Source organism: Eretmochelys imbricata, chromosome 2 (genome assembly GCF_965152235.1).
Source record: "Eretmochelys imbricata isolate rEreImb1 chromosome 2, rEreImb1.hap1, whole genome shotgun sequence".
NCBI classification, from domain to species: Eukaryota; Metazoa; Chordata; order Testudines; family Cheloniidae; genus Eretmochelys; species Eretmochelys imbricata.
In genome coordinates, this window is record NC_135573.1 from 159,776,156 (window position 1) to 159,795,384 (window position 19,229).

The following is a 19,229-nucleotide window of genomic DNA, read 5'->3' on the forward strand; positions in this document are numbered from 1 at the left end:
TCCTATGCCATGGTCCCATCTCTAATGAGACAGGGACAACAAATAAGAACCATAGATCTGTTGCATTTTATGGAGCATTAAGCAGAGTTAATAAAGTTACTGTGTAACTCAGTGAATACACTTTTCTTCTTTAGAAATAAATATCTATAACTGTTCTAGTTTATTGGTCCCATGCCAAATTTTCCCCCTCCTCCAAGTGATGAGTACGTCAGCCTGACCCTAATGCCAGCCCTTCCCCATCCCTTCTGCATCCCCAATAACAATTCTCCTGTTTGCCTCCTCCCATCTAATGAAACCTTATCCTCTAGTGCAGTGACAAGTGCAATCCCTCTCCACTGCTAGAATTCCCCCACACCCTCTCCACTGACAGTTCTACATATAGCCACTCCTTTCTAAATGTATGGGCTTCAAAAGAAGATCAAGAGAGATGGTGATCCTCAAAGAATCGTCAGGAGCATATGCTATTAAGTGGAGGAGCACTGTCCCCTAGGGACAGCCACAACTATCAAAGCAAAAGATAGATTATTCTCTAATTCCAGAAACTGGAAACACTGGCAGCAACAAGGTTTATTGCTTTCTCTGGTCCAGCACCAAGACCCTGTGTTGTGCAGGGCCTTAATGTGCAATAAATAGCACATCCCGTCCATACCGAAAGCTGGCTCTGACAAAGTGTATATACTTCCACACTTTTAAAATGTAAATGTTCCTTCACTCCATGCCCCCATTCATGCCCCATCCCAAACACAGGGAAGAAATCTATGTAAAATGATTGCTTATTTATGAAACACTAATTTCTTCCCTTATAAACTATCAGTAGCCCAGTTGTCAATTTTTTATTGACTCTCATATGCTGAAGTTATTAAAAAGAGTGTGTGATGTGCTGTAGTATTACTATGGAGAATTTTGCCCCCCAACAACTAATCCCTAGACTCTCTGCAATACAGTAAGACATCTAGGTTTTGGTAATGTTGGGACCAGGTTGTGTGATTTGGTGTGAAAATCTACATACACATGTTTATTAGTATGCACATTTGTCTCCTAAAGGAAAAGCCATGCTACTTTGAACCAGACAAGCTCATTTTTTAAAAACAAACACACATCAATTTTACCAAGATAATTGCTTGAAGCTAACAATTTTTGTAGAAGTTTTTTTACACAGTTTTCCACCATTTTAATTAAAATACAAAACAATTTTAAAATATTTTTTAATATTTTCCTAAAATATTTTTCGAAAAGAGAAACCTCTCTGTATCTCTAGGCTTCTGTCTCTATTTTGGGTGACAGTTAAAACTCCTCAGGTCTCAGGTGGTGGTGTCTTTTGAAGTAGTTCATGTACATCTGAGCTTAGACAAAATTAAATGGCCCTCATATGCTTAGGAGCGGTGGAGCACTTGAGAGAGCATTCTCTGAAAACCCTAAGGCTGGCCTGTTCTTTCCACTAGCAAAGTTTCCACTTTAAAAATGAAAGAGAGGAGTGAGATTTCCAGGTTATAGCCAGCTCTGTGAAATTTCTATGCTATATGCTGTCTGCCACTCTCTCTCTCTCACATACACACGTTTGCACATGCACACAAACGCAACACACTCACACATCCATACGCTGGCAAATAAAACACTTCGTAGGGAGGTGTGGAAATCTTCACCTGTGGATTTTTTTTTTTTTATGTCTGCCATTTGGTGCAATCTGATGCATTCCAAAAAATGTCAGGGATAAGTTCTCTCTCACAACATTCTCTTACTGGTCTTGTTGCTTTCACAGGCCACTGAATGTCCTCTGAGTTTCCCCCTGTATTCGTTCTGTTTCCGCTTTAGTTAGATTTAACCAATTATTTGATCAGTTATCCAAAAGATCCACAAATGCTGTACTACAGCCCTTCAATATAGTAGCTAATGCTGAAATTAAATTACAGTGATCCTTCCCTGGTGTGCATATTTATCACTGCAGTACCACCTACTTCTATATCTACCCTTTTTGTTCTAGTTTACACCTCTCAAAATGCCTCCTAGCAGACTACAATTTGTATTCAAATACCTGTCCCTTTGTCATAACTTCTGTAATAATATTGCATTTTAAACATGTTCTTAACAATTGTGTAGAAGAAAAATCTTATTGAATAAGACCAGCAACTGGATATTCTAAGTGAGTCAATAATTAATGCAGGCTAATTAGTATGGTTTATTTTCTTCTGTTCTGTGAATCTTTGGGACAGACTGGAGGAGCCATTACAAACTGAGGAACTAATTCAGCGCTTCCGTGCCAACATTGTGATCAGTGCAACAGTGTCTTTTGAAGAAGAGGAGTGGGTTGAGATTTCCATTGGTGCTTTGCGTTTCCAGGTACAGTCTGACTTCAGTAGTACTTTTATGTTATAAAGCGTTCTGACTTGAAAACAGAGCAATTCTTCACAAAACTTAGGCCAAGTCTAAACTACAAACTTACGTCGGTATAACTATGTTGCTCGGTGTGTGAAAAATCCACCCCCTTAAGCAACCTAGTTATACCAGCCTAACTCCCGGTAGAGATGGTGCTACGTTGACAGGAGAAGACCTCCCGTCAACATAGCTACCACCTCTTGCAGAGGTGGATTAACTATGCCAATGGGAGAAGCTCTTCTGTCCATGTAGTAGCATCTTCACTAAAACGCTACAGCAGTGCAGCTGCCCCACTGCATCGCTATACATGTAGACAAGTCCTGACTGTGATGTAAAGGCAGGTTCTGTCAAATGTTGTCATTTTTTAAATTTCACCAAATCACCAATTTCCCTTTCTAAATGAAAAGCATTTTTCACCACCAAGAAAAGTCCTTCTTGGCAGTTTTTGAGGCAGAAACCTTTGCCTCGTATTTTCATTAAAAATTTATAGATTGAGGCACATCCACAGAATATTTTAGCCCAGATTATGAGGAGTGACCTTCGATTTCAAATGCCCTAATTTTGGATGTTCACTTGAGACATAAAGTACCTCAAAATGTGTACCCAAATCAGAAGCCATTTTTGATATTTTGTGCCTTCATATTCTTTTAAAAAAGCAATGAAGACATAGTTTTTCTTCACAGTTTAATTTTTAAAACACCACTTGATTTACAACTACATTCTTTACTGAGGAGTTTTGCTTGTTAGTAAATATAATATGAGTACTTTAAAAGTTAAAATTAAGCTAAGGGATCAGGTGTATAATCATGAATTTTCACTATTTCTTGTATTTCTGCTTGACACCATAGTATCTAGGCATCGTTTTAATTCCATGAATCAGAATTTTACAAAGTCATTATTTAGCCCACTTGGTTTTTAAGTTACACCCCTTAGAATGGGAAATAATTACAGTAACAGTTACCACAGTGGCTAAATGAAGACATGTTAATGACAACCACTGCCCAAAATAAAAGTTGTGCTGGACCAACACAACCCTTTCACACAGTCACACACAAAGTTCATCAGAATTGTCAGACACCTTTACAGCTGTGTCAAGCAGCAAGGGAATCAGCCTTATCAGTGTTCTAAGATCAGCTACAGGCTGCTCACTGTGAAGGAAGCAAGCCTGATGGAATAAAACCAAGGCTGAAAAATGCCGTAGCAACAGTAGAGGCAGCAAATGGCAGTTGTTCCCACACAAACACAAACACCAAGCGATAGGCACAGAGAACGTAGGATAAAGAGAACTTAGAAAAGTTTTATACAAGCCACTGCTGAGATATGCTGATTTCTATGGCTTACAGCCTTGTAAGTATTTTGAGATACTGGGGTTGCCATCTTGAGCTGTCTGCATATGTGTGTGAGGGGGGTTTGGGGGTGGGGTTAAATTGTATTAACCTCCTGTGTACTTTTCTGGATAGTGCACTCTATTAGATAACCCACTGCTGGTACACCAGCTCCACAGAGCCCTTTTGGTTGGGACATTTAGTGGGGATTGCGTGCCTCGTTTTTGGTGCATCTCTTCTCCCTATATATAGTTGCATGAATGGAGATTACGGGCCCCTTTGACTCTTGGACTACGCAGATTGGGTGCAAGCTGTAGCAGTTATCTATAAAAGGATCTTAGCAGTCCAAATCTTAACAATTTCAGTGTCAGTTCACTCAAATTGTCTCTTCCTATTCTTATCAATGTCTTTTTTGTCTTAAAGAAAATCTTGCCATCTTTTTGTTTTCTTATTTTTAGGGCTAGCAAAAAAAAAATTAAAAAATCAAGAGCCTATTTTTGTTTCATCATTTATTTTAGCATTGAAAGAAAAGACCCTTAAATTCTACCATTGTATCAGTTGCAATGTTAGATAATATTTCATCAGAACTCATTCACCCGTGCCTAACTAGAACAAGAAGCAACCTGGGCCTTCACCCAAAACTTCAACTTAAATTTCTCTCAGGTCTGAAAAATTTTTCACTTCTGAACGTTAGCAGTTTTCCTGGTTTCTTTCTGGAATAGTGAAATTAGAGATGAATACGAACCAAAACTACAGGAATGAACTCTGCGGAAAGAAGGGATCAGCATTCAGATCTAGATTAAAATTGGGCAAATGACCTCTACCTTTGTAATGAGCCAAACAATGACTCCAGGTCCCAGCAGCCCAGATTTTTAAGGGTATGTCCACACAGCAATGTAAGCTGTGGAGTTTTGGGGACTGGCTCCCACTCGCCACCCTGCCAGTGCACACTGCCCAGGCACTACTTCATACACTGTCCCGAGGGCAGGGGCGAGAATAGAGCAGGGGCCAGGTGGCAGGGAGTGGGAGCTGCTGGGGAATTTGGGGTCATCCTCCCCCGGCTGTGCTGAGCTGGGAGCCCTGCTGTTCTCCATCCCTGCAGGGCAGCCGCTTAGTTCCCGCTGCACTCTCTGGCCCTTGCTCCTGGGCCGCCTCCTCCCTCCCTGGGGCTGCGTGTGCAGGGGCATCCTGGCAGCATGCACCAAAATCTGGCTGTGCTCTTGTGACCAGGGAGCAGCTCTCTTTGCAAAAAACTTCTTCTGATCAGTCTCCACTGAAAACCCAGCAGTCTCTCTGATAGCATGCTGGCAGACCGGTGTTCAGCAGACAATGGGTTAACACTGATCTGAGCTGCTGTGCACAGGGAGGTTTTGCTTCCTTTTGCAATAGAGTGCAGTAGACTGCACTACAGATTGTCAGCATAGAGAGGACTAAGGAAGTTGCCCCAGGGAACTCTGGGATACATCCAGAGGACTTCCAGGACCCCAGTCAAACTGCAGCCATGTGCACACAGGAAAGCAATAGGGCTCAGAGCCTATGTCCCACCTGAATATGAGTTCGGACTGTCCAGCCCTCCAGGGTCCTGGGACCCTAGATTCAAGCCCTTGGTTAACACAATTGGTGTGTGGACGCAAGTGGGGTTAGTCTTGAGCCCAGGCTCAAGCCTGGGCTTATATTGCTGTGTAGACACCCTAAGGGGTCAGAGGTTGGTTGGAGGCTGGGCCAGGAGAAGGTTTTGTTCCTAGAGGCCATCTCTTACCCAAATATGGTAGAAAGGCTGCTCCCCTGGTATTTCCAATCTGGATGAAATCAATGAGTACTAGTCAGTTATGCCTCAGATAAACAATGAACCTTTTGGGATTCACCAATCCTCATCAATATGATTATTTTGTTAATATTTGTATATAACAGCATAGATACACATCACTAATGTAAACCTTGTGAACCATGCCTACTGCAATCCTATGCCTAATACAACATTAAATGCCAAGAAAATACTGCACTATCAGGTTAAGCCAATGGATCAAGTAATTCTTGTGACAGAAATCTGGGTTGCATTTATGATATTTCGTCAATGAAGAAGCCAAGTGTGAAACCTTAGGTAGTGATCCACATATGCGTTGAATATTGATTTGTTTGACTGGTCCATATCTATACGATATGTATTTGTAGGAAATGTATCACCTGGAACATAGAAGTGGCTTGTTCACTGTTCTGCTTAATGATGCTGATAAATGTGTGGATAGCAGAAGTGCTGATGCTGTCATGAAAATAATTGCCCTTTTCCTGAGCTCAGTGCACTGTAAAAGGAAGTGAGGCAATTGTTTAGCAGCTTGTCTACAGTATGTACCAGATGGAAATATATGACTTGCCTCTGCTTGTCTGAGCCCCTGTTGTTCTTTGCTCAATTAGCTATAATAAATATGAGACACATCAAGTTAAGAAATTTCTTTGTGGGTTAAAACACTTTACAAAGGACAGCCTTGACCTGCGGCCAAATCATTTTAGAATTATTATTATTTATTATTTATACTGCCATAGTGCTCAGGAGTCTAACTCAGGACCCCATTGTGCTAGGTATTGTAAAAACAGAGAACAGAGTTGCATTCCAATTTAAAGTAGAGATTGTCTGAAGCAGCAAAATTTTTAACTGATCTTGATATCAAACACTCCCAAACTTAAGGATATTTGGAGCTGGGGTTTTGATTCTGGATGATCGCTAATTTAGAAATATTATAGCTGAATGATTTTAGAAATTTTAGCCTTTGTCTGCAACTTAAATGGTCTTTTCCAACCTCTGGTAAATCCTTACTTGAAGTTGATGCAAATACTGATGAAATAACAGGAGGAATTATGTTCATGGTGCTTGATGCCAGTGAAATGGTAGCAGAAGGTGCTACTGCACTGAGACAAAGCAAAGCAGAGGAAAAAAGTCTCCTTCTTCTTCGAGATGTGTGTCCCTGTGGATGCTCCACTCTAGGTGTCGGTGCTTCCCTGCGCCAGAGATTGGAGATTTCTTGCAGCAGTACTCGGTCGGGGGAAGGGCGCGGCACAGGAGTTGTCTCGTGCAGCTGTTGGCACCTCCTGTAGCGCACACTCCCCCACCGTCCCTCAGTTCCTTCTCAACCATCCTCGGCTGCAGACGGCGCTCCGCAGCAGTGCTCTCCTTGATGCTTTCTGGGAAAAATAAAAAAGTTATAAGTTACATAGGAACTTCTTTTTTGTTCCTCTTAGTGTACACATAGTTATATAGCTTCATTAGTTCCTCTGAGAGGTTTTACTTCCCCCCAAAAAAAAAAGAAAAAAAGAGAAGAAAGAAGACGACTTTTTCTCTCCTTTACTCCCCATTTGGGAACAGTTTGTACAGTTTACCATTACAATTAACCCTTATCTCTCGAGAGGCGGGAGAGGCTTAACTGAAGTCATGCCGGACTCCACAGGATTTAAAAAGGGTGACTCCTGTCGTGAACCAGTACCGGTCTCTGACGGCCACACATCCTGCATTCGCTGTTTGGGAGAAACTCGTATCTCCCAGAAATGCATACATTGCACCAACTTGATAACAAGGGCAAGACGTGACAGGGATCTCCGCTTGAAAATGATTCTGCTGGAGAAATCCCTCCAACCTCCGCAAGAGACGTCCTCTGGGGAGTCTCATAAACCGAGATCCCTGAGCTCTGATAAGTCTCCGACTTCCAAAACTGTCAGGAAGCGAGCCTCGACTTCTCCAGCAAGGGTCTCTCAGAAAAAGAGGGCTTCCCCAGCAAGGTCTTTACCCTCAGTGCTCCACTCACCCAGAGTGAGCACTGACGAAGCACCGGGCTCCTCCAGCACCATCCCTCAGAGGACCCCTGCTGAGCCCCAACGTGCGGCCCCAGAGTTGAGATGTCAAGTCTCCTCCACGGCACCGACTACCCCAGTGCAGGGTGCGGCACAGACAGCCGCACCACAATCAATGCTTCCACCACTGGCACCGACCCAAGACTTGCTGCCGCCTAACAAGCTGAATCCAGCACTGGTCGGCTCTACAACGGTCGACCAAACCCCAAGGCAGGACCAGTGCAACTCCTGCGTCCTGCTGACATATCAGTCTCTTTGGCACTGCAGTCACCACTGCTCAGCACCGAACACTCCCCGAGCTACATAGTGCGGTACTAACCTTCATCTCCTGCACCACTCTCCATGCATAGTGGAGAGGAAGGAGACGTGCAGGACAACCGCTTCTCCTCTCAACGTTCATCCCCATCACAGAGGAGACCTACATGGAACACTATGAAGCCTAAGCCTCATCCCTCCAAGCACTCACAGCCCTGGTATGCACAGCACTGGCCTTACCCATTACCACCTTACCCCATGCAATGGCCACAATGGGGTCCTTAGCCCACATACCAGAACCCCTATTCTGGTCCTCCTTCCCCAGCAGCAAGAGGTTCCAGAGTACATCCATCATTACCACGCACAGAAACCTCTGACCCCCCTGAGACAGAGATAGAAGAGGAAGAGATACTATCACCGGGAGACCTGGATGATTCACCACCTGCCCCACACTCATCTTCCGCACCAGACGAAGCAGTGACGCCATCTACCCCTACAACACCAGATGACCTGAAACAGTTCCAAGACCTCTTCAAAAGAGTAGCAAACAGCCAAGAAATTGCTTTACATGAGATGCAGGAGAAACAACATAAGTTGTTAAAAATCCTACAACCCCCATCATCGACCAAGATTGCCCTCCCCATGGATGGGGCTATAATGGAGCCTGCGGAGGTAATATGGCAACCACCGGCATCAGCACCACCCACCAACAAAAGGGCTGACAGAAAATACTTTGTTCCAGCCAAAGGCATGGAATTTTTGTTTTCACACCCTCAAGCCTGTTCTGTGGTAGTAGAGGCTGCCAACCAGTGCAGTAAACAGCCTCATTTCCACTCCTCACTGCAAGATAAAGAACACAAGAGACTGGACCTCTTTGGGAGGAAAGTTTACTCGTCAGCCACCCTTCTGCTTAGAGTTTCCAGCTATTCTGCTCTACTAGCAAATTATACTACTATAACTATAGTAAACTACAAGAGCTCGTGGAAGACCTCCCCGAGCATAAATGTTGTCAACTCAACGCCATTATCAATGAGGTCAGTTAATAGCCCTCACAGCGCTGCAAGCCTCAATGGATGTAGCGGACACAGCTGCCCGAACAACCGCAACAGCTGTGGTTATGAGAAGAACATCATGGTTGCAGGCTTTGGGAATTCCAAAAGAACTACAGCTAAAAGTGGAGGACCTCCCCTTCGATAGGGATCAACTATTCTCGACTCAAACAGACGACGTCCTCCTAACCATGAAGGCCTCCCGAGCGACGCTGCATACACTAGGCATGCACCCACCGCCTGACAAGCGCCCTCAGTTTACACCATACCAGAGGTCACGAGACACCTCGTTTAACCATCAACAACCACAATACTTCACTCAGAACAGACCCAAACAACGGGTTTAGAGGCGACGAGCGCCACAGAATCAGGCCTCGTCCACCCACATCAAAACCACAATTTTGAAGTCTTGGTCAAGGGTATGCATGACCTCTCCACACCTCTAGCACCAATAGATACCCCATCCCACAATTTTGGACACCGCCTACACACATTTTACCATGCCTGGGCTGCGATAACCACAGATCAATGGGTTTTGGAGATCATACAATCTGGCTACACCATTTCTTTCACAGCTATCCCCCCTACCCTCCCCCTTTCCCCATCCCTCTTCAGGGACCCCTCTCATGAGCCCTTCTGCAACAGGAAGTAGACCACCTCCTACTGCTGGGTGCTGTACAACCAGTACCACATCAATACCGAGGGAGGGGTTTTTATTCCAAATATTTCCTGACAGAGAAGAGAGGAGGGGGATGGAGACTAATCTTAGATCTCCAAAAACTCAACATGTTTGTACGCAACCACAGGTTCAAAATAGTCACTCTGGCCACAATAATCCCAATGCTAGATGGGGGGACTGGTTTGCAGTCCTCGACCTTCAAGATCAATACTTCCATATTACAATACATCCTGCCCACAGACAGTTCCTGAGGTTCACAGTAGGACCCAACCACTACCAATACAGGGTCCTTCCCTTCAGACTGTCCACTGCTTCCTGTGTGTTCTCAAAAACGCTCGCGGTAGAAGTAGCACATTAAAGATGCAAAGGAGTCATAATTCCCCTATTTGGATGATTGCCTTCTCAAGGGTGCCAGCCGACAAATGGCAGGCATGCTGAAAACCACAATAGACCTGTTTCACCAGCTAGGTCTACAGATAAACGAAAAGAAATCTACCCTGGAACCAACCAGCAAGGAGTTTATCGGAGCTGACCTAGACTCCATACAAGCTAAGGCAATATTGCCAAACCACAGATTCACTACATTGACCAATCTTATTTCCATGGTGACCATCAGTCCACAAACTTCAGTGAGAACATGCCTTCAGATTCTGGGACATATGGCAGCTACGACTTTCGTAGTAAAGTATGCCAGACTCCATATGTGCTGTCTGCAGCACTGATTGAGCACGGTCTATGCACCCAGCAAACACTCTCTCTCAACAGACGTGTGAAACTACCACCAAGGATTATCCTCTCCCTACAATGGTGGACAAAGCCAGGGTGTATGCTCTGGGATTCCCTTTCAACAAGACCCCCCCAGTCAGTGACTATTACAACAGATGCCTCCCTGATAGGTTGGGGTACCCATTTCGGTCACCACAATGTACAAGGCAAGTGGTCTGCGACAGAAACGTAACTACATATCAATCTCCTGGAACACCACGTGGTACACAATGCATGCCAACACTTCCTCCCACTCATACGAGAAACCTCAATCTCTATTCTCGCCAACAATGTGGCGTGCATGTTTACATCAATCACCAAGGAGGAGCCAGGTCTCACTTGCTATGCGTAGAATCCATGAATTTATGGAACTTCTGCATCCGCAACAATATAAACATCACAGCATCATACCTACCAAGGTGCCAAAATACTACAGCCGACAACCTCAGCAGGCACTTCTTACAAGAACACGAGTGGGAACTCCATGACAGTGTTCTCGACAAAATATTCCAAAAATGGGGTCACCCAGTAATCGACCCTTTTGCCTCAGCAACAAATCACAAATGTCCAATATTTTGCTCCAAGGCAGGCCTAGCACTGGGGATGCCCTCCTCATCCCATGGAACGCGTCACTCATGTACACCTTCCCGCTCATCCCACTGATCTCACAGGTCATCCGCAAGATATGACTCAACAGAGCATACATCATTCTCATTGTCCCCATATGACCCAGACAGACTTGGTTTCCATATCTCTCATGTCTAGGAATCTGTGCCCCACAGCCGCTGCCTTTCTGGACAGACCTCCTGTCCCAGAACAAAGGCCTGACTCTCCATCCAGACCCTGCAAAACTCCATCTCAAAGCGTGACTCCTCTCTGGTTCAAACATGGGGAATTGAACTGTTTGGAGAAAGTAAAACTGGTATTACTAAATAGCCATCACCTCACCACTAGAAATACTTACCAACACAAGTGGATAAGATTCTCCCTTTTGGTGTCAGCAAAAACAGCTGGATGTGACCAAGGAGCCTCTATCTATGATCCTAGACTACCTGCTAGAACTGAAGGAAACGGGGTTAGCCATAAGCTCTATTAAAGTAGACCTCTCTGCCATTACGGCCCTCCATGAACAGACAGAAGGGCCTTCAATATTTGCTCACCTGATTACACGGCACTTTCTAGCAGATATACAGAACATGTACCCAGAAGTACGCCAACCTGCACCACCATAAGATCTCAATCTTGTGCTAAAATGTCTCACAAGACCTCCCTTTGAACCTCTAGCAACCTGCTCGCTCCTTCATATGTCAATGAAGGCTGCATTCCTATTGGCAATCAAGTCTGCCAGACGTGCCAGTGAAATAGGAGCACTGATGGCTGAACCACCCTACACTGTATTTACCAAAGATAAAATTATGTTACATCCTCACCCAAAATTCTTGCCCAAAGTGACTACAAATTTTCATATTAACCAAACCATACACTTACCTGCCTTCTATCCCAAGCCACATAACGACTCTCGAGAAGCAACGTTGCACATGCTAGATGTCAGATGGGCCATAGCCTTCTACCTGGACAGAACTAAACCATTGTGCAAGTCACCAAGACTATTCATCTCTACAGCAGAGCACTCCAAGGGCTCTACAATATTGACTCAGAGACTCTCCAAATGGGTCTCTACCTGTATTCAAACTTGCTACCTCCTGCATCATAAAGAACCCCCCCGTGGGCATCAGATCCCACTCAACCTGAGCCATGGCGACATTGATTGTATTCTTGAACAATGTCCCCTTAATAGATATTTGTAGAGTTGCAACCTGGTCATTGGAGCACACTTTTGCAAGGCCTTGTCTCAGACTCTATCGTTGGCCTTACAGTGCTTTCATCACAAACTTATACATAAGTTATACTCTGAACCCCTAACATCCCTGGTGGGTACTGCTCTATAAGCACCTAGAGTGGAGCACCCACAGGGACACCACTCGAAGAAGAAGTTGTTACTCACCTTGTGCAGTAACAGTGGTTCTTCTAGATGTGTGGGTGCTCCACTACCCATTCTCCTCCCTTCTACTTTGGAGCTCACACAGCCGAGCTCTGTGGTAGAGAAGGAACAGAGGGACGGTCCGGGGAGCGCGTGCTACAGGAGGTGCCAACGGCTGCACGAGACCACTCCTCTGCGCACCCTTCCCCCAACCAACTACTGCTGCGAGAAATCTCCAGCGCAGGGACGCACCGACATCTAGAGTGGAGCACCCACAGGGACACACATCTCAAAGAAACATCATTACTGCACAAGGTGAGTAACAACTTCTTCTTTATCTCTTATTCTTTCTCTTTTTAATAAAATATTGACTATGCTAGAATTAGCAATGTATTATCTGAAGAATCAGAGCCAAACGTATGGTTTGGATGATTACACTGGAAAGTTTTACTATTCACTATAGATACATCCTAGAGAATCCAAATGACACCCAAAACAGCATATAGAAATATTTACAACATGACCTTTGATTATTTGCCCCATTATCTGTTTGAGTTTTATGCTTAATCTTACAAAACTAGGTAAAATTGCATGAGATATGGAAGTTGAAATATTGTAAGAACTGTTGATTACTGTACTGTTCTGCAAAAATTTCTGATGCAGTAATTGAGTGGAATTGGCATGTGTCATCTTTATTCTAATCCCCAAAAAAAGACAAAAAGAAATTCACAGCAGTGTACTTATAGTTCATTTTAAGAAAATACAGATCTTGCTTTCCTAACATTCACAAAATACCACGGAAAAGAATGCAAAATGAGGACAAATCTGTTCATTTCAGTCACAGTGAACAAATACGTACCACATCCTATTATCTTACTTTTGAGAGAACTCTTCTGGTCAAATCCTAAAGGCCTTACCCAGTTTTTACTCATTCCTCTACCAGTCAAACTTTCCCTTTAAGTCAATAAGCCAAACAAAGTCTGTGCGAACTACAGGTGCTCAGAATTTCTCAGACTTAGCCAAGTGGGAGTTTGCCTGAGTAAAGAGTGAGCAAAAATTGAGTAAGGACTTCAGAATTTGACCCTTTGACTACATAGCTGAGTCAGGTTAACATGATTTAGACCTTTTACATAGTAAAAAAGTATTCTGAAATGTTTCAGTTATTAAAATACCATGAAGGTCAGAGACAAGTCCTAATATGTAACTGTTTGACTAATATGTAACTGTCTGAGAACCTATTTCTGTTGAATTTCAGGTTGTAGGTCCGTGCAACAGATGCCAAATAATCTGCATAGATCCACAAACTGGACAACGAAACAAAGAATTTCTGCAGACTCTGTCCTCAACCAGAGGTAGAAAGGTCAGTGTTACCTGTAAAATATCCATGCAGAAAGGTTTAGAGTCTTGATGATGTGTGTAATGCAGCATCGTTTGCTGGAATATTCAATCTTAAGGTGTAACAATGATCTTCATTTGTCTTGTCTGCAGAAAGATGTTGCATTGAAATCCTAACACGACATAGTTTATTTATATAAAAACGTTCATTTCATTCTTGGTTCAGAAATTGGTCATCAATGTACAGGAGATGGAATATGTATTTTTACCAATATTTGCTATGATTATTTTTATACCTTCAGCTTTTTGACATATTTATTTTGATCATTGGGAACCAAATGGATTCCTATGGGCCTTTTTTGTTGTTCAGGAATAGAGATCTGCAGAAAATCATTGTTAGCCTACACCATGTTTTGTGATTATACTGTTAGCTTGTAACCTAGCCCCTACTTACGGAAATCTTGCCTTTATTGTGGAAGTCACAACCCTGGAAGGGTGGATCCGAGATGTGAGTGTGGTTGAAGAGAGAGCTGATCAAATAGTAAAGAATTGATTTGTGAATATCTGTGAATAAAAAGGCCTGGTATGGTTCATTGTGGTTCCTGAGGTCATGTTTGTCTGGAACTGTGAGTATTCAGACAGCCACTAGGTATTCAAGAATCCTAAAAGAATCACAAATTTCACCATGAATGTTTGTGTAGATGAAAATTCATCCCATAAATTCAAGATTATGTCCTGTTTGTTTATTCAATTTGTTATCCAACCAGGGAGCAAAAGCCATACCATGTGACATAGCTGATCAGTCATACAATATGACTAAAAATAGCACATAGTCAAAGCTAACAGTTTGTGGAGAAATTATTCATTCAGACTGCAGCAAACACTTATACAGTATGCTTCCAATTAGCCAGATAGCACAGGGCACATGGATTTTATCTGGATAATCGGGAATTCGGATATTCAAGAGGGCAGGAGCCATTCAGCAGTGGGGTGGCCTCCCACACAGCTGTGGGTTCATTCCTCTCCTCTCAGTTCTGGCCAGGGGTCTCTGCTCTGCCCCGAAATCTCTGCTCTGCTCTGCCCTGCCCTGCTCCCTGCATTGCCACAGGGCTGATAATACCTGATCTCTGCAGGCACAAGGTATGGGGGGAGGCTGTGGTCCTGGTGTGCCACAGCAGAGACCACCAGCCAGGACTCTGCTTTGCTTCTCCAGGTCCGCAGCCTTCTCTGCACCTTGCTTGAGCCTGCAGGGATCGGGCCTCACCAGCCCTGCGGCAGTGCAGGTAGCTCTCTGCAGCTCCATGGTCACTCACTCACACCTGTGACAGCAGGGCTGCAGAAAGCTCCCTGCGCTGCTGCAGGTGCCATTCAGCAGCAGGGTGACCTCCCCTGCAGCTGGGGGCTATTCCTCCTTCCTTGCTGTCCTGGACAGAGTCTCTGCTCTGTTATCCAAACCTCCACATTATCCAAATTGCCTCCTCATCCCCTAGCATATGATACATGCCGTGGAGGGCACATATCTCATGCTGGAGCACAAGGAATGGATTTGGATAATGCACAGGTTCAGATAATAGGGTTTCAGATAAACGAATTTATTCACTGGAAAAAAACAGGATCACTTTGAACAACTCACTAACCAAACAAGGTTTGTCATGAATATTATTCGCAATGAACGGTTCAGTCAGTTCTAAAAGCCAACCTGCCTGGCTCAGAGTAAGATGATTAAAAAAGGATAGGTTGGGGGGATGCATTTCGAGGCACAATTTACAGCTGATTTGAAAAGGAGCAGAATGTATTCCCAGCTAGTACATACAGATGACAGCATCATGTGCACTAAGTAGCTGGGCTCCTGGCCACACCACGAAGCCTCAGGACAAGAGCTCCTTAGGGTAACGGTGAGCAGCTGTTGCAGTAACTGGGCCACTGCACTGTGCCCTCTTGAGAACCAGATAGGAATCCTGCCCTGCTGCATAACAGCTTTGGTGCAGGGAGGTGTTGGATAAGACTCTCTCCACCTCACAAGTGCCACCCACACTCAACGTGGCCCCTAGGATTTACTCAGTCTCCATTGAGGGAATCCTCTCCAAACTCAAGGGAATTCTCAAGAGGGAAAAAAACTCCCTGGGCCGTGAGCTCACAGAAGAGACCGAAATGAAGCGTATCCTGCATACTCCCCACCGCAGTGATAAGCTTCTGTTTGCATTTCTGATTTAATCAGAATCAAAGGCTCTCTTGATACAAGTACCCCTAGAACCAAATAATGCATTGACACATAATTCAAGCAAACAGAGCAATCTGCTCTCCTTAAAACCTAGCATCAGATAAGTGAAATGTAGCAAGCAGAGAGAGCTGGAAAACATATTGCTGCTATTCACAAAGGGGAAAGAGTTCTGCTCCCCTGTTCTTGAACCTTTCACCATTCATAGTGGAGAGGGTGGTTCAAATGCCTACACAACTGAAGATGTGCAGCTCCTTTGGTACTTCAGGTGCCACACATCTTCACCCTGTTCTTTTCCTCAGAGGTGTTTACTTACTTTTTTATTTTTGAGGGTCACAGGAAGCTAGCAGTACACAATGATACAAATGCAGTGGAAGAACCCCAGCAAAGTGTTAGTAGTAAATAATTGTCCATAGGATAGTTATTACAAGTGCAACAAGCAAACACAGTGAACAGGATTTAAGTTAATAGTTGTTACATGGTGAATCAATACATAATAAATAAATAAATGCACTGTTTTTGCAGCTCAGGTAGCCAAGTTATTAAAGGCAATGTTGTGTAGATATTTTAGCATTGTGGAAATAAGCTACATTATGACTTAACTGGCATCACAGAGACTTGGGGGGATAAGTCTCATAATTGAAATACAATGGGCACAGCTTGTTCAGGAAGAAAAAAGGGAAGAGGTGTTGCATTATACATCCAGAATATATATACACTTGTACTGAGGTCCAGAAGGAAATAATGGAAAGTGTCTGGGTATAAGATAAAAAGGGAGGGTCGAAATAGGAGTGATGTCATGGTTATGGGAATACTGTAGATCACCAAACCAGGAAGAGGAAGTGGTTGAGGCATTTCTAGAACAAATAACAGAAATATCCAAAACAGAAAATCTGGTAGTAATGAGGGACTTTTCCAACAGCTATCTTGGTAGTTAAAGTAATATGGCAAAACATAAAATTTCCAGTAAGTTTTTGGAATATACTGGGGACAACTTTTTGTTTCAGAAATTGGAGGAAGTAACCAGTGGGCAGCCATTTTGATTCTGATCAAAAGGGAGGAAATTGGTAGTGAATGTGAAGGTGGAAAGCGATTTGGGTACAAGAGATCATGAAATGATACATGTCATGGTTCCCAGGAAAGGAAGTAGTCAGAGCAGCAGAATAAGAACAATGGACTTCAAAAAAGCAGACTTTAACAAACTCTGAGAACTACTAGGTAAGGTCCCATGGGAAGAAAATCTAAGGGGAAAAGGAGTTGAGGAGAACTGGCAGTTCCTCAGAGAGACAAAATGAAAGGCACAACTGCAAACTATCCTCATGAGAAGGAGAGCTAGGAAGAATAGTAAGAGGTCAATATGGCTTCATGAGGAGCTCTTTAATGACGTGAAAATCAAAAGGGAATCATGCAAAAAGTGGAAACATGAACACATTGCTAAAGAGTAGAAAAGAATAGCACAAGCATGTAGGGACTGAATCAGAAAGGGTAAGGCACAAAATGAGTTACACGTAGCAAGTGACATAAAAGGCAATAAGAAGAGGACAAAGAGGACCCAGGGAATTTATAGACCAGTCAGCCTAACTTTGATACCTGGAAAGATACTGGAAGAAATTATTAAATAATCAATTTGTAAGCACCTTGACGATATTTGGGTTATAAGGAATAGCCAGCATGGATTTGTGAAGAACAAGTCATTCCAAACCAACCTCATTTCCTTCTTTGACAGAAATACTCGCCTAGTGGATGGATGGGGAGAGGGAGCAGTACACATGATATATCTTCATTTTAGTAAGGCTTTTGACACATAAGCAAATTAGGGAAATATTGTCTAGAAGAAATTACTATAATGTGAGTGCACAACTGGTTGAAAGACCATACTCAAAGAGTAGTTATCAATAGTTCACTGTCAAACTGGGAGGGTGTATAAAGTGGGTCCTGTAGGAGTCAATCCTGGGTCCAGTACTATTCAATATTTCTATGAATGACATGGATAATGGAGTGGAAAGTGTGCTTATAAAATCTAAGGATGACACCAAGCTGGGAGGGGTTGTAAATTACTATAGAGGACAGGATTAGAATTCAAAACAACCTTGATATATTAGAAAATTGGTCTGAAATCAACAAGATTAAATTCAATAAAGACAAGTACAAAATATTACATTTAGGAAGGAAAAATCAAATGTACAACTACAAAATGGAGGTATGTGGTAGTACTGCTGGAAAGGATTTTAGGGGTTATAGTGGATATCAAATTGAATATGACCAGGCAATGTAATGTAGTTGCAAAAAAGGCTAATATTGTGGGGTGTATTAACAAGAGTGTTATATGTTAGCCGGGGAGGTAATTGTCCCATTCTACTCGGCACTGGTGAGGCCACAGTAGAAGTACCGTGTCCAGTTCTGGGCACCACACTTCAGGAAGATATGCATAACTTGCAGAGAGCCCAGAGGAGAGCAATAAAAATGATAAAAGTTTTAGAAAGCCTGACATCTGAGTAAAGGTTTAAAAAAATTGTTGTGTTTAATTTTGAGAAAAGAAGACTGATCGTTTGCAGTATTGTTGTGGCCGTGTTGGACCCAGGCTATTAGAAAGGAAAGGTGGGTGATGTAACATATTTTATTGGATCAACTCCTGTTAGTGAAAGAGACAAATTTTCGAGCTATATAGAGCTCTTCTTCAGGTCACTGGGGGACCAGATAACAGACTTCAAATATGTTAAGAGCTGTTATGAAGAGGATGGTGACCCATTGTTCTCCTTGTCCACTGAAGGTAGGACAAGAAGTAATGGCCTTAATCTGCAGAAAGGGAGATTTTAGGTTAGATATCAGGAAAAGTTTTCTAACTGTAAGGGTAGTTGAACTCTGGAACAGGCTTCCAAGGGAGGTTGTGGAATCCCCATCACTGGAAGTTTTTAGGAACAAGTTGGACAAACACCTGTCAGCGATGGTCTAGATTTACGTGGCCCCTCAGCACAAGTAGTTGGACTTGATGACCTGTCAAGGTACCTTGCAACCCTACATTACTATATGACAGGTTTCAGAGTAACAGCCGTGTTAGTCCGTATTCGCAAAAAGAAAAGGAGTACTTGTGGCACCTTAGAGACTAACCAATTTATTTGAGCATAAGCTTTCGTGAGCTACAGCTCACTTCATCGGATGCATACTGTGTTTCCACAGTATGCATCCGCAAATAAATTGGTTAGTCTCTAAGGTGCCACAAGTACTCCTTTTCTTTTTCCTACATTACTATGATTCTATGATATCAGATTCCACCTGTTTAATAAAAAAGCTAAGTATCAAAATATGTTGGTCATTTTCTCCATGTTTCATATTACAGTAAAAGCTTTGTTATCTAGCATGTTGGGAGAATGGGGAGTGCCGGTAAGTCAAAAATTCTGGTTAATTAAGA

General features: G+C 43.2%; 1 protein-coding gene across 5 annotated transcripts in view; it reads left to right on the top strand.

Annotated features, from left to right (window-relative positions):
* Positions 1 to 19,229, top strand: part of MOCOS (molybdenum cofactor sulfurase) — a 432,667-nt gene that overhangs the window by 362,877 nt on the left and 50,561 nt on the right. For 4 of the 5 annotated variants that reach the window (XR_013345256.1, XM_077810911.1, XM_077810914.1 and 1 more), the window contains 2 exons: positions 2,211 to 2,337; positions 13,523 to 13,627. Coding sequence is in view for 4 of the 5 variants with exons in the window: in XM_077810911.1 (XP_077667037.1) it covers positions 2,211 to 2,337; positions 13,523 to 13,627 (232 nt within the window). In the remaining variant the exon portion in view is untranslated. Of the gene's footprint in view, positions 1 to 2,210; positions 2,338 to 13,522; positions 13,628 to 18,357; positions 18,442 to 19,229 lie in introns of those variants that run through there. The other variant, XM_077810912.1, reaches the window with a different exon arrangement.